General features: G+C 39.8%; 1 protein-coding gene across 1 annotated transcript; it reads left to right on the forward strand.

The window, feature by feature from the left end:
- The first annotated feature begins 3,361 nt into the window (after window positions 1–3,361).
- LOC119012798 (interferon-induced protein 44-like) lies at window positions 3,362–7,844 on the forward strand. The gene is made up of 8 exons (XM_037086957.1): window positions 3,362–3,401; window positions 4,885–4,938; window positions 5,021–5,054; window positions 5,213–5,408; window positions 6,343–6,489; window positions 6,601–6,772; window positions 7,114–7,214; window positions 7,380–7,844. Exons 2-8 carry the CDS (start codon window positions 4,887–4,889, stop codon window positions 7,554–7,556), a joined length of 879 nt encoding a protein of 292 aa, XP_036942852.1. The 5' UTR covers window positions 3,362–3,401; window positions 4,885–4,886; the 3' UTR covers window positions 7,557–7,844.
- The last annotated feature ends 6,839 nt before the right edge of the window (window positions 7,845–14,683 follow it).

Raw genomic sequence — 14,683 nt, forward strand, 5'->3', positions numbered from 1 at the left:
CGTTTGTAATCGATCCAGCAGATCGCCTCATCTGACAGCTGCAGTTTGATCCTTTGGAGCGACTGTGAATGTTAAAGTGTTTTTGTCTCCGACAGTCTGATGTTACGACGACGTTCCAGAAACTGTTCCTGCAGAAACCTTTTAGTTAAATAATTAGATCCTTTTGGGAGTTCAGCATGAAACAACAAGGATCTTTATTTATTACTGAACAGAAGGTTTCTCTGTAGGAATCATTTCTGTGATGTTGTCAGACTCTTACACCTAAATCTACCAGATCCATGTTTGGTCCGTCTCTGTTCCATCACGGCAGCCGAGCTGATCGTTTCACTCTCTTCTCTGTGTTAACTTCCACTGGCTGCGCTGCGTATCTGATCTGTTGCAGGTCTGGACTCTTCAGAAGCAGATACGTAAGGCTTCTATCTCTGCCTGATGCTGGACTATGGCATTCCAGCCAAATTCAGCACAAAGCCGACAGGAAGTCACACACCAAAACAACAACGTAATATTCATTTAATTTTCAGAATAAAACACAGATTTTTAAAAAATCTCAAAAACAGAGACACTTCTAACTCTTCTTCTGATCTTTCGAGGGGGAACACATCATTTTGTTAAGTTTAAACACATATGTATATCTGTGGTTACGCCTGATTATGTAATTATTGCTGGAATTCCTCGGTCTCACAACTTCAGCTGCCCAGCAGGGCTGTGAGGTGGGTGTCGATGGATGACGGACAATGGAGCAAAACCACACCAGAGATGTTCCACAACGGAAACATCCATCCATCTCTAGAGTCAGAACAAAGACCTCAGCCTGTCAGAGACAAAAACACTTTTAGTGATTGTAACATTGACACAGAGACAAGACAAAGACTGTAAAACACAAAGATGAACAGTCGGTGTTGAAACATGTTAGCTCTTGTTCAAACTTTGTGTGTCAAGTTTAAGTTTTGTGGACAAAATTAACTCCATACACAACTCCACATCATTACATCACTAATGAATCATAAAGAGATCAAGAGTTTAAAGGGGTGACGATCACTGATGTGTCTTTAAACTGTTCAGCATCAATTTAAACAATCTGAATGTAACTGATCCGGATCAGCTGAGGACGGATGATTCATGTGTTTTTATCTGTCAGCAAATAAAATCAGGTCTGGTCAGAAAACCTCCTGAGCTCCTGGTTTATTCTTTAATTATGTTCTTTTAAACTTCACTATCAGTGTGATCTTCTGAGCTCAGAGTCTCCTGAGAATATGAAGCTCAGTATCCAGCAGAACTCTGCTGTCATGTCTGCATTATAACCAACATGTAGAAATAAAGTTACACTTTTTCTCCGTATGTTTTCTTCTAACACTGACGGTTTGTGTAGATCAGCACTCTGTTGTCACTCACTGTTCCTCTTCTGTGAACAGGTTTGTTTCTTCACTCTTAATCTTTGTAACGTGGAAGACTGAAAGGTCACTCAGAGCATCTCCGCTACGTACAGACGGCGCTTCACAACATCTTCCTTTTTGTTTCTCCTCACTAATTAAGCGGTTATGGGTTATTTGGCGTCAGCTTATCAAAAAACTGGCATCCATATTTTACTATCACAGTAATAATCTTAAACGTTTAAGGGATATTCTGGTGTTAAATTTAATCCATGGTCTAACACACCATGACACAGTGTAAGACCCCCCCTCAAGAGATCAAGTTAGCAGACTGCTAATTTACGTAATTTTAGCAACCTCAGAAAAAGACTGCTCGATAACAATACATTGCAGCCACCATCAAAAAGCCATAAATAATGCTCAGAACAGCACCAAACTTCAGCAACAGTACAAATAGTGTCTCAGCACACAGTTCAAGGTATCAAACCTCCGCTAGCTTAGCCAGATTTCTATTGAAAAGCAAGCACAGCTCACCACTCTCCCACAGCAGCTTCCTGTTGTGGGGAAGTCCCGACAAGTTGATTGAAGTTAGCATGCTTACCAGCTAGCCTCCTAACAGCACTCTGTATCTCAGAGGTGACAGCCTGTAGTTTCAGCTTGAGATGTAAAAGCAGCCAGTTCACTATTGAGTCTAAAAAGTCAACAAAATAAACTCACTAAATGTGAAGAGAAGAAAATATTTTGTCTCCTATTTTCCTTCTAAACAGAAAAATACAACGGTCCACCTTCTGAACTCAAGTTTCTGTCCCTGACTGAACTCAGACGAGTTTAATCTGCTCGTTAACTCATCATCAAACACACTTCATTCAAACTGGACACAACAGTGTTGGTTTGTCTTTACAGTCACCTGTCGTTCGGTCCAAATAACTCATCAGTTCACAGAGTAACATGAAAATATTCTGTGTCTATATGCTGATGATGTCCGACTGTCTCTCTCTGTCCTCTCCTGCCGTGTCTTCTCATCCTGGACTCATAAAGAGCTGCTGTATCATCTCGATACTGTTAGACCAAATCCTGTCCAGCAAGGCCCGAGTCCCCCAGTGATCTCAGGTGCCAGTCCAAACCAACTTTAGGGCCGATAGCTCCACAGCTAACTATGCCATGAGCTAATAAGCTAATAGTAGCTAGCAGCAGTTAAGAATAGCTAACAGCAGTTGTTGGTTACTCTGGCTGAATGATTCAAGCTCCAAGATTAATTTTACTCATCATGCAACAAAACATTGAAAAAATGAATCAACATTTACAGCCTGAGGAGTGAAGCTGCTGTGGTCTGGATCTTCTGCCATATGTTCCCTACAGCTCTTTGTATGGAGGATATACTGTACACAGTACGTGGTGAGTAGGACCACATGTGGTCTGTAAGGGTTTATATTAAAATATATTCATGCATTTAATCATGGAAGCTTGTTTTAAATATGAGTTACATTCATCTGAGTGTAGATTTGTGTTTGTACTTCTTGTCGTCAGCAGATGAAGCTGTTGGTCTCATCAGGATGTCTGTTACTGTCCAGACTGCAGTGTGTCATCAGAGAGCCAGCAGGGGGCAGCATGCTGTTATTTTCAATGAGAGGAGAGTTCACGCTGCTGCTCACTGAGCGGCCACTTTATTAGGAACACCTGTTCTAATTCAACAGCTCAGTAATTTTTCTGCAGTTTTGATTATATTCCAGTGTTTGATTTAAATGATGTTCAATATATTTCTGTTTGTTTTTCACTGACTCTTCTTCAACCAACTTTTCTTACAAATAGCACCTTTAACAGTTAGTTTCAGTTGCGGGTCTCCTATGTTTTCACCTCTGTCAAGCCCATCATGTTGGATGTGGACTAGGATATATTTTTCTCTCCCTCCTGCCTCTCAGTATTAGAGGAGGAGCTTCCTCTGGTATTGACATTACTGATGGCTCAATAAATCATGTAGCCTTGGTCTTACTTTCACTTTGTACCCATACAACAACAATATCAACAACACAGGTAAGAAGTTTCTATAACATCCATCCTTAAATGTAAAATAGTTTGTTCTTCCTGTGATAACTGAATTTCATTTGTGTTTGTACCAGTGTTACTATTAATGCAGAAAAGAATGAATAAAACATGATCATTAAAAGTTAGGTGTATTTTAAGGAGCCTTATGTAATCTTTAGATTTTTTTGTTTTCATTTAGTTTCATGTATTTAAAGTCTGGGTTTTGGAAAAAAATTCACTCAACATCAAAGACATCACAGTAATTAATGCTAAATGGGCTACGTTTGTCTCTTGCTTTTCTAATCTACCTACTAGAAAGTCTTTCACCTGTTAATTAACTTTTTCTTAAATTCTTAAAGTTTTGACTGAAAAAATTCCCTTAAGTCATTGCAGGATATTGAGTCATCTATGGTTGCAGGCACTCAGAGCTCACAAAGCAATGTTCAAGATTCAATGCGTAAAATATGGCCACATACATTGTTGACCTACCTTGACACCTAATTTCTTTACTAAACAGAGAAATACAGCTGTACACCACCCGAATTCAAGTCTCTCTCGTTTACCTGAACTTAGACGAGCTTATTGGCCTTGTTGACCCCAACGAAAAACACACTTTATTAAACTGATGTTTGTTACAGAGGTGTCCAAATTCTGACTTTAAACTCAGAATTCATAGAGAGAACAGTTGGAGGAATTCTGAGAAACAGTCAAAATTAAGACTTTAAAGTTGCTATATGTAAAGAAAAGTTGATTCCCAACTTGTCAAAAACTGCAATTTGGGATTAAAGCCACCGTCCGAAGTGTCAGTATTTGAGGAATTGGAAATGAGACTCAAAAATGCATTTTTCTTAAGAAAGACACCTTTAAACTTGGAACTCTGAGGAAATAAATGTCATAGTTGTGACGTTGAAGTCAAAAGGGCAGAAACTGACTCAAAGTCACCAGTTTGTCAAAGTTGGTTTGTCTTCACAGTCTCCTCTGGTTCAGTCCAAATAAATCCTGAGTTCACAGTAAGACGTGAAAATATTCTGTCTTTATACGCTGATGATGTCCAACTCTCTCTCTCTGTCCTCCACTGAGGAGTCATAGTCCTGGTCAGCACCCCTGTAAATCGTCTCTGTAATATGTCCCCTGTCTTCACCCTGACCACCGTCGATTTCAGTGCCAGTCTGCTGTCCAGACATCCTCACTGGGATGAAGACTTCTTCAGTCCCCCAGTGCTGTCTCCCGGTAGAATCTAGTCAGCTCGTTAGGTCACCCGCTGCTTGACTAAGTAAATTGACAGGCTAACAGCAGCTAGTCTCTAAAGCCATGGATAGCTACAGCTAAGAGAGTAATGAGCAGCAGTTAGTAGTTACTCTGGTGACATACTTCCCCTGTGTGTTAGACATACACTGTGACAGGTGGACAGATTTTACACATTGTGTCTTTAACTTTGTGTCTTCATGCAACTTTTTTTTCTTACAAAGACTTTTACTGTTTTATTCGTCAGCCATGGGGAAAGGACACTCCAAATCTCATGCGCCCGAACCAACAAAAACAAACTGTATGTATAAAGACATTTATTGATCAGTGTATGTTTTTATAATATTGTTTTTGAACATGAACATGTATCATGTGCTTGTCAGTTCTCAGCAAACCATGGAGGGAAATAAACTGGGGGTGAGTGCGTCTAGAGTTTCTTTGGGATATTTTCCTTGTTCGGTGAATAGAACGTCCCAGCTGTGGTCTGACATCTGGGCATCAAACAGAAAATGTAAACTCTCTGTAAAACCAAACATTAGTTTGAGCTGTAATGTGATGTTTCCCTCTGTGATCAGAGACAAACAGAGCGTTCTGCAGTTTGTGAAGAACTTCAAACCTCATGTTGAAGGTCAGCAGATCAGGATTCTTCTTCATGGACCAGAAGGAGCTGGAAAGTCCAGTTTCATCAACTCTGTCCAGAGCGTCCTACTAGGCGAAATGTACACGCAGGCTTTGGAGGATAACATTGGTCATGACAGTTTCACCAAAAAGGTAAGAAGAACTTGTGTGTTTTGATTTAATATAACATCTTAATTTAGTTTTGTTATATACAGACTTTACAGTAAAAGGATGTTTATTAGTAGTAGTAGTAGTAGTACTTTCATTATTAAACTGCATTTGACCAGAAAGCACAGACAGGTTTTGTCTTTGCAGTGGAAAGACATTAATAATGTGTAATAACAAACTCAGGGTTCTACAAGGACAGCAGCATGAAGTCACTGCTGAGGTTATGTTGAAATAAAATCCTTTTGAGCAGAACAATCCACCAGTAAAACTATATTCACGCTGCAACGTTTGTAAAAACTCAAGACAACTTCTGCAGATCTACTGTTTAAGGCTGCAGTGGACAGAAAACCAGGACTGCTGCAGAGCTCCAACATCTTCCTATTTAATAATCAGAATGTAATGGACAACTGATCAACAAATACACACACAGACACAAAACTCATAACCGGCTGACACGGGAAAGTGTAGAGAGCAGCTCTTCTGCAGTTCTTGTGGTTAAGATCTTTTCAATATTAGGTAACTAAACTGCTTCTCAGTAACTAGTCATAACAAATGTTCAGAAGCTGTCTCACATGTTCTCCTTCATGCAGGATGTTTTGTGAAGAGTAAACTGCAGGATGCTGGCCTTCTGGGCAGAGTAGCAGAGAAAAAGTCACATCTGAGACTGGCCAGTAAAAGGAAAAGATTCAGATGGGCAAAACAAGGACAATGTTATTGCTTTGTTCATCTGTTAATCAACAGTTTTCAGGGTTTCTATGATCAGTTAGACTTTTAACAGGACAAACTTGAATTAGCTGTCACAACATGCCACTGGACTAATGAATCCAAATCTGCCAGAAAGAGAACTGATGATACAGTTTACTGTGAACCAGCTCGGTGATGTTTGTCTGTTTGTCTGTTATTCATATGATCTTTACAGTACACAACCTACAAGATCCAGAAAGAAGACCCACAGTCCTTCTACCCGTTTGTCTTCAATGACATCATGGGCTTGGCGCCAACCAAAGGAGTCCATGTGGACGACATCAAACTGGCTCTGAAGGGGCGTGTGATGGACGGTTACAGGGTACGTTTGCATTATGTTTTTACACAAGATTAGTTTATGTGATTATTTTGATGTTTTTGTTCATGCATAATGCAGCTTTCAATCAGCTTTATTTCAACACATGTTTTTCAGTTCAATCCTGAATGGAGGCTGTCAGAGGATGATCGGCTCTATAACAACTCTCCAGATGACAATGACAAAGTGCACGTTCTGGTCTGTGTTGTTCCTGCAAGCACACTTTCTCAGATGAATGACAAAACTGTGCAGAAGATTCGGGACATCAGGATGGAAGCCAGTGCTCTGGGTGAGAACAGAAGTCTGCTTGTTTTTGTCCACAGAGGTCACAGATCACACTGCTTGATAAAATCCTACTCATGGTGCCTTCTTTAGTCCGGAGGTTGTGCTGTTGGTCTGTTTCCTGTTTTATTTTGAAGGTCAGTCCCCTCATGTGTCATGTTTTTGTTACTTCCTGCCTCGTTGATCAGTGTTCACTCCGTCTGGTGTGTTTCAGGTGTATTCCCATCACTCTGTGCTGGTTCATGCTGTGAATCAATATTCACTGAAGCGCTTCAGCTTTGTGTTCTAGACTTTGTTCTCCAGCTCCTTTTGAATTCATGTCAGTTACAGTTTCCTGTTCTCCTACAGATATTCCTCAAGTGGCCATTGTCACCAAAATTGATGAAGTCTGTCCTGAAATTATGGAAGATTTACAGAATGTCTACAAGGTCGAGTACATGAAGGAAAAGGTATGTTTCATTTTTAATGTCATGTAATCACAATGAGATGGAATCTCAGCTTAAAACGAGTCACGTGGTTCAGATGTTTTTGATGACTGATGACCGATCAGATCAGTGAACACAGACAATTCTGAGCTGTAATTTATGAACAAAGATGTGTTTTATTTTACATAGATGCAGCAGTTCAGTGCAGAGGTGGGGATCCCCATGAAGAGCATCTTCCCTGTGAAGAACTACCATGATGAGATAAACCTCAACAACGACATCGACTCACTGATTCTGAGCGCCATGAAACACATCATCACCGCTGGAGAAAACCACGTCAACTTCAAGAAGAATCAGTCTGGATGATCAGGCACATGGGCTTAATCACAGCATAAATTATGTCAAATAATAATCAGTGACATTAACCTGCAGCATCTCAATCCTGTGCATGACTTCATTACTCTTAACTATGCTTATCTGTTTGTACGTGCTTTAGTTTAACTGTGATATTAGATATGGCTGATCAGATTTAACGTTGAGTTGGAATGAAAAATGTCTTTAACCCGTCAAAATTACATCCACAGTTTTATTGTGCACCTTTTCAACAACTGTTTGCCAAAATAAAGACAAATATTAAATTTGTTCCTATTTTTAGATCCAAATGTGAGGACTTTCTAATTTCAGTGTTTGTGGCTGAGTCTAATGGTCGTATCAAACAAGCCCTAAAACTGTCTGGCAGCTGTTATCAGAATCAGAATCACTCAGAAGAAGTTAAGATGCTACACAGAGCATTTGATTTACACAACTTCCAATAATCACCTAAACTGATCGTTCATGTTACTGCATGCATAGGCGAAGATTTGCGTATGGACCGTATGGATGTCTCCATACCAATGTCAAACAATGGCTAAAATGTCCTCACCAATATTAAGGTTGAAGGCAAAAAAATGTGTCTCATGCGGCACACAAAGGGTTAAATGCTGTCCCACTTCGGCACTGCCTCCCAAATACCTGAGACAGGTCTGTTTTTTGACTGGCTGTCGAAGTCGATTCACTTGCAGGCTTTGCCAGTGTTTACGAGAGGAGGTCGACGCTGTTCTCATGCAGCACATGTCCGACAATGACGGGCAAGAAAAAAAACGTAGGAGACATTCGAAACTATTTCACCAAACAAAGTGTAAGTCACCTGAGGAAAATAGTCACCCCTCATAGGCTAGCGCTAATGAATGCGAAATATTGTTTCCAGCCATTTTCTCACTTTTAATGGCAGTTGATTTGTTACTTTGTCAGGTGACAGAAGAAGCAACTCAGCCGTCCCCTTTATCAAACAGGTGGAGTGGCAGGGTCACAGCAGCAGGTGGACTTGAATAAGGACATGACATGGTTAATTTAATTTTAAGTGTTAGCTAGTGTGGATAATATATTGGATAATAATAATGTAATATTAAAAGTAGGTCTAGTGAATACTACTGATCTTCGAGATTTGAGTCATGCTGTGTCATTGCACATAGCATCAATATTTTATTTATCACGTAACAGAGGAACCCCAGCCAGGTTATAGCTCATATAGGGAAGATTCAGGGCTACAGGTAAATTTGACATGGTGATATACTGTAGGCTTAGTTCAGGGAGAGGCCAGGTGGAGTTACAGGTGAGACTTCAACATAGGTGATAACACTGTAATGTACTTTAAATGTAAATTTGTTCTTACACAAAATATTGTTATTGTATTATATTACACTGCTTAATAACGTATACAATTTTTCTCCCCTGGCGGCCGCACATGGTGGTGGTGGGGGAGTGACTGGCCATGTCAAATCAAACCTACACCCTGACCCTGTATATTTTTGATCCAGCAGATTTGGTCCCATTTTCAGAAGACCTATAATAAATGTATTACTGAACCAAACTTCATGAATGCTTTTGTGACAAAGTAGTTTGTGTTCCACTCATTCATCACAGAAACATAAAAGCTGTAGAAATCATTAGAACTAAAGACTGACATGATGAACATGTTCTTCACAAGTAGATTTTTGACTACATTTCTGCAAAACCACAGATAAGTTCAGACTGAACATTTATTTTTGTTTCAACTTGAATTTTCTATTTCTGTTTTACAACATGCTCTGGTTAGGTTTAGGCACAAAACCGTCTGGCTAAGGTAAAAAAAAAAAAACATCATGGATCTTGGATTAAAAAACCTGTTTTGGTCAACACAAAAATGGCGGGAAAATGGTGGAATCCCGGAAGTTAGCACAAGCTAACTTCCACTCAATGTAATTCCTACAGAGCAGATGGTCAGAGCAACACTTGTTTAGTGCATCAGAATTAAACTGATATGACTAATTAAGTATGTTGGCGGATTGTCCTCATCTAGATTAGAAGATTTAGAGAATATTAACACATAGAAGTTTAGACTAGCACACTTAATAACGATAGCAACACATAAATGTGAATTCTGTTCTCTAAATATAATTGAATCTAACGCTGAGGGTAATGTGTAGGGAGTGTGATTGTAGTTAAACATCAATCATATATATATGTCATGTTTGGTTTAGCAGATATGATGCAAATTACATATTGTGTTCAAGCTTTTTTTCAGTAAATAATAAATAAGCAATGTAAAATATATTCAGAGGTGTGGACCCTGGTGTACTGAGGTTACATAACATTTAAACTGCCTGTCAATGGTTTCAGTTAAGAAAATTATCAACACAAATAATACTGTGTGTCACATCCTGACAACATGAGTAATTCACATGTATTATAGTTAAAGTCTACTGTGATGTGTGTCTGCCTTCCTAAGCAGAGACACACAGCGCTGTGCAGAACAGACTGAAAGTCAGCAGATCAGGATTTTTCTTCATGTAATGGGTGCAGCTGGAAAATTCAGTTTTGTCAACTCAAAGGTGAATTCTAAAAGGTGGAATGTGCAGACGGGTGCTGGTGGATAAGATCCTTCATGATAGACTGACCAGGTGTGAAGAATGTTAGCCAACCATGAACTCGCCTTTATTCTGCGTTGACAGTGTCAAGCCATTTGTTATCAGCTGTTCAAATCATAATAACCTTTAAACTACAGACATCTTGTGACGGAAACACACCAGTTACACCACATTGTTGTTTATAGCGAGATGGAACGTGACATGAGAGAAGTGAGGTTGGCGAGACAGGTGAACTGAACCATGTCGTGACAGATTTAATTCACCAAAACCTGTTTTCACATTACGCATATTATAGCCAGCTGTTCACAGAGTTATCATTCAAAGCACATGTGAAGTATGACTACGTGGCCCAGTTACTGCCAAATTATGTTATTCAGTAAAAAAGCAATAATGTCCTCTGTATCAGCCATGCTAGAGACTTGGCTCATGGGATAATGGGATAAGAATGATATCGACTATTTCAAATTGTTATTGTTATGGTCAGAGAATCGACTGAAATGTTCAATCTGCTGAATTAAATTTGGGATGCTGACAGCCTGGTTTATTAGAAAAAAAATCACATCATCAGCATAAAAGGATATTGTGTATTCCTGTTCTCCAAGATGGCAGGCCTGTCGGTGTTCCTATTGCCATAGCTAGAGGATCTATGGCCAATATGAATGGTATCAGTGATAAAGGACATCTCTGGTGGGTAGATTGCTCTAGAGAAAATTACTCTGGGACCATACTGCTGGAGTTGCTGAAGGGGAAGAGGAAATGAAAGAAGGTTGTTTTGTACACTACCAGTCAAAAGTTTGGACACACCTTCTCATTTAATATTTTTTCTTTATTTTCATGACTATTTGCATAGTAGATTCTCACTGAAGGCATCGAAACTATGAATGAACACATATGCAATTATGTAGTAAACGAAAAAGTGTGTTTCATATTTTAGATTCCTCACAGTAGCCACCCTTTGTTTTGTTGTCAGTGCTGCAAACCCTTCGCCTTCTCTCAATGAGCTTCATGATGGAGTCACCTGAAAAGGTTTTCACTTCACAGGTGTGCCTTGTCAGGGTTCATTTGTGGAATTTCTTGCCTTCTTAATGAGGTTTGGACCATCAGTCGTGTTGTGCAGAAGTCAGGCTGGTACACAGCATCATTACTTTAAGAACTGAAACTGGAAAAGCTTTGAATGTGTCCCCAAGTGCAGTCGCAAAAACCATCAAGTGCTACAACAAAACTGGCTCACATGTGGACCGCCCCAGGAAAGGAAGACCGGGAGTCGCCTCCGCTGCTGAGGAGAAGTTCATCTGAGTCACCAGCCTCAAAAATCACAAGTTAACAGCACCTCAGATCAGAGCCCAGATGAATCTCTACATCTCAACTGTTCAGAGGAGACTGTGTGAATCAGACCTTTATGGTCAAATAGCTGCTAAAAAAAAACATGACTAAGGAATGGTTTCAAGCAGAAGAGATTTGTTTGGGCCAAGAATCACAAGGAATGGACATTAGACCAGTGGAAATCTGTGCTTTGGTCTGATGAGTCTAAATTTGAGATGAGGAGGTGTGATGGTGTGAGGCTGCTTTGCTGGTGACACTGTTGGGGATTTATTCAAAATTGAAGGCACACTGAACCAGCATGGCTACCACAGCATCCTGCAGCCACATGCCATCCCATCCAGTTTGCGTTTAGTTGGACCATCATTCACTTTTCAACAGTTGGAAAATCATTTCAGGTGACGACCTCATGAAGCTCATCAAGAGAATGCCAAGTGTGTGTAAACCAGTAATCAAAGCAAAGGGTACTATTTTGAAGAATATGAACTATAAAGTATGTTTTGAGTTATTTCACTTATGTATCATTGTACCTTGGCCTTCAGGTCATCTGCGTAGCTATCACCTCCTCTGTGTTATCATGTTTGGTTCAAGAGTTATGATGCAAAAGAGACACCAGTTGTGGTGCAATATAAAGTGGCCGCCATGAGGCGTTTATATGATGGGTCCATATCTGAAAATATTCAGGGCCCAACACTGTGAAGCTGTAGCAAGTTTCATGCTTGTTTTTATCCACATCAACTGTACTTTAGCAGTGGGCTCTATAGTGTGGTAGAATTGCAGATATTGAGGTGATGAAAAGCAGTTTTTTTAACTTTTTAAGTTATTCAGTTATATGAAGCGTAGTTTAAGAAGCGCAACATCCAAAACTTGAAAACCTCAACATTTTGAAGCACGAAATATTGAGAGGTGTGGACCCAGGTGTACTGAGGTTACGTAACATTTAAACTTCCTGTCAATAGTTAGCTTGCGATAGTATTAAGTATTATAAGTATTATTTAATGCTCTGCGTCTCACATCCTGACAACCTGAGTAATTCACATGAATAATAGTTAAAGTCTACTGTGATATGTGTCTCCTCTTCTGGGCAGAGACACACATCGCTCTGCAGAACAGACTGGAAGTCAGGTGGAATGTGCAGACGGGCGTTGGTGGATAAGATCTTTCATGATAGATTGACGAAAGAGGTATGAAGAATATCAGCCACCCATGAACTCTCCTTTATTCTGTGTCAACAGTGTCAAACCGTTTGTTATCAGCTGTTCAACTTGTAATAGCCTTTAAACTAGAGACAATCTTGCCACAGGAACACACCAGTCATACCACACTGGTGTGTATAGCGCGATGGAACACGTGACATGAGAGAAGTGAGTTTGGCGAGACAGGTGAACTGAACCATGTTGTGACAGATTTAATCAATCAAAACCTGTTTTCACATTTTAAAGAAATGTACAAACAGAAATGTGGCAACAAGTGTTGGATGGTGTAGTGTAAAATAACCATAGTAAGTAGATGGTGGTCGGTATAAAATAACCACAGTTAGTAAATAGTGACTAATGGTAACTGATAGTAAGTGTTATAGTGACAAAAGTAAGAAACAAAGGGTAACAAGTGTGAAAGAGCTGCTGAAACATACTACTGGGCACCAGCCGACTGAAAAGTGCATCTGCTGATTAAAGCTGCTATAGTCAGATAATGTCAAGTGTGAAAATGTAACCACAGATCTAAGAATAACATCATATAACCAAATATGTAACACTTTCATTAAGTTTAAAATACAGTGCAAAGAGTGATCAGATATAATGGGATGCATCAAGAAAGGGAGTTAACTGAAGGCTGAAGGCCAGAGTTTCTAAGAGCCAGTGATAAGGACACAATGAGAGCACCTTCTTAAAAAAAACAAAGCGAGGTGAGGAGCAACTGGTCGACATGCAGTTCTGCACGTACGCCAATCCTCGCGCAAGCACAGAAGGTAACACTGGGTTTTTCCACAAATGGTACGGGGATTTTCCATAAGAAATATTGTGTTTTTCCATAAAGAAATAACAGTGTCAGCAGAAATTAAGCAGAATAGCGATTGGTTGAAACCATGTTGTCCTAACGGACACACCCACTTTTCTGCATTTAAAAGAGGACGTTCGGGGTTTTGAGCCTCGGGTCAGTTTTTCATGGATTTTGTCTGTGTCTGATCCCATTCTTTTTTGCCGGCAAATAAAGTCCTATTGCACTCAGCCTTGAAGACTCCTGGTGACTTTTTGATCTTTGAAATTTTTTGGACAAACGAAGAAAAGAGAAGTAATTTATACGACAATGGATTCAGCTGAAATGTCGTCCTCTTACTTCATATTGTCACCATGAGGCTCAAATTTGTAGATTTGAGCATAAATAACTGTATGATTTGAGACCATTTGATGCTTTTTGACTGTGAGTGAGTTAGTTTCTACTAGAATAAACTTATTTTGAAATGTTTCAACGTTGTGACAAATTGTCACTTTAAAAACATCTATAAAAGGTGAGAGTTTGCCTCTGTGGCAGGTTCTGTTCAGTCGTGTCATTTAAAACATCAACCTCACCATGTTAAAAGCTTATTTCACTTCAGTCTGTGGAGCTCCACCTCTTCAGCCTCAGTCATGGACTTTTTTGCTCATCACATGTTCACAGCACCTCCCACAGGCTGGACCCCATCATTACAGCTTGAGGACCATCATCAGTATCAGGGTACAAACAGCTGGAATCAGCCCTCTGACCGAGACTTGAACTTTCCCCCAGAGAAAAACTTTCCTCCCGCCAAGTGACAGAGTCAAACAGCAAGTTTACTGATGGTGTTTATATAATTATGTAATTTAAAGCGAAAATCTTAACTGTGACACTTTCCAGGATGTTTGGTAGCTCAGGATCTCAATCACAACACATTATAACAGCATCCATATGATCTTTAGATTAACAGGAAGACACCGGGGTAACACCTTTAAAAACACACACTCATCATCATGACATTTACCACCATCATGTGCAGTCATTATGAAACTAGATACATGATGACCTTTGTCCCACCACAGAAATTATCTTTTGATCCGGATATATGATACTGCTGATAATGGACTTGTTGTTTCTGGGCTGTCTTCATCAAAGGTGTCGGCGTGTAGTTTGGTGATAAAAAGAGTCTATGGAGGCGAGGCTGGGTGGACTGATAGAGCAATCTTTATTGAAACAGATCTCAAGCCTGCGTCC

This window comes from Acanthopagrus latus, chromosome 22, assembly GCF_904848185.1.
Source record: "Acanthopagrus latus isolate v.2019 chromosome 22, fAcaLat1.1, whole genome shotgun sequence".
NCBI lineage: Eukaryota > Metazoa > Chordata > Actinopteri > Spariformes > Sparidae > Acanthopagrus > Acanthopagrus latus.

Excerpts from the sequence above, each read along its gene's own strand:
- LOC119012798 (XM_037086957.1), top strand. The coding sequence starts at position 4,887 with ATGGGGAAAGGACACTCCAAATCTCATGCGCCCGAACCAACAAAAACA. Across the intron at positions 6,490-6,600 it reads GTGTGATGGACGGTTACAGG|TTCAATCCTGAATGGAGGCT; the intron begins GTACGTTTGCAT and ends CATGTTTTTCAG. Across the intron at positions 7,215-7,379 it reads TCGAGTACATGAAGGAAAAG|ATGCAGCAGTTCAGTGCAGA; the intron begins GTATGTTTCATT and ends TATTTTACATAG.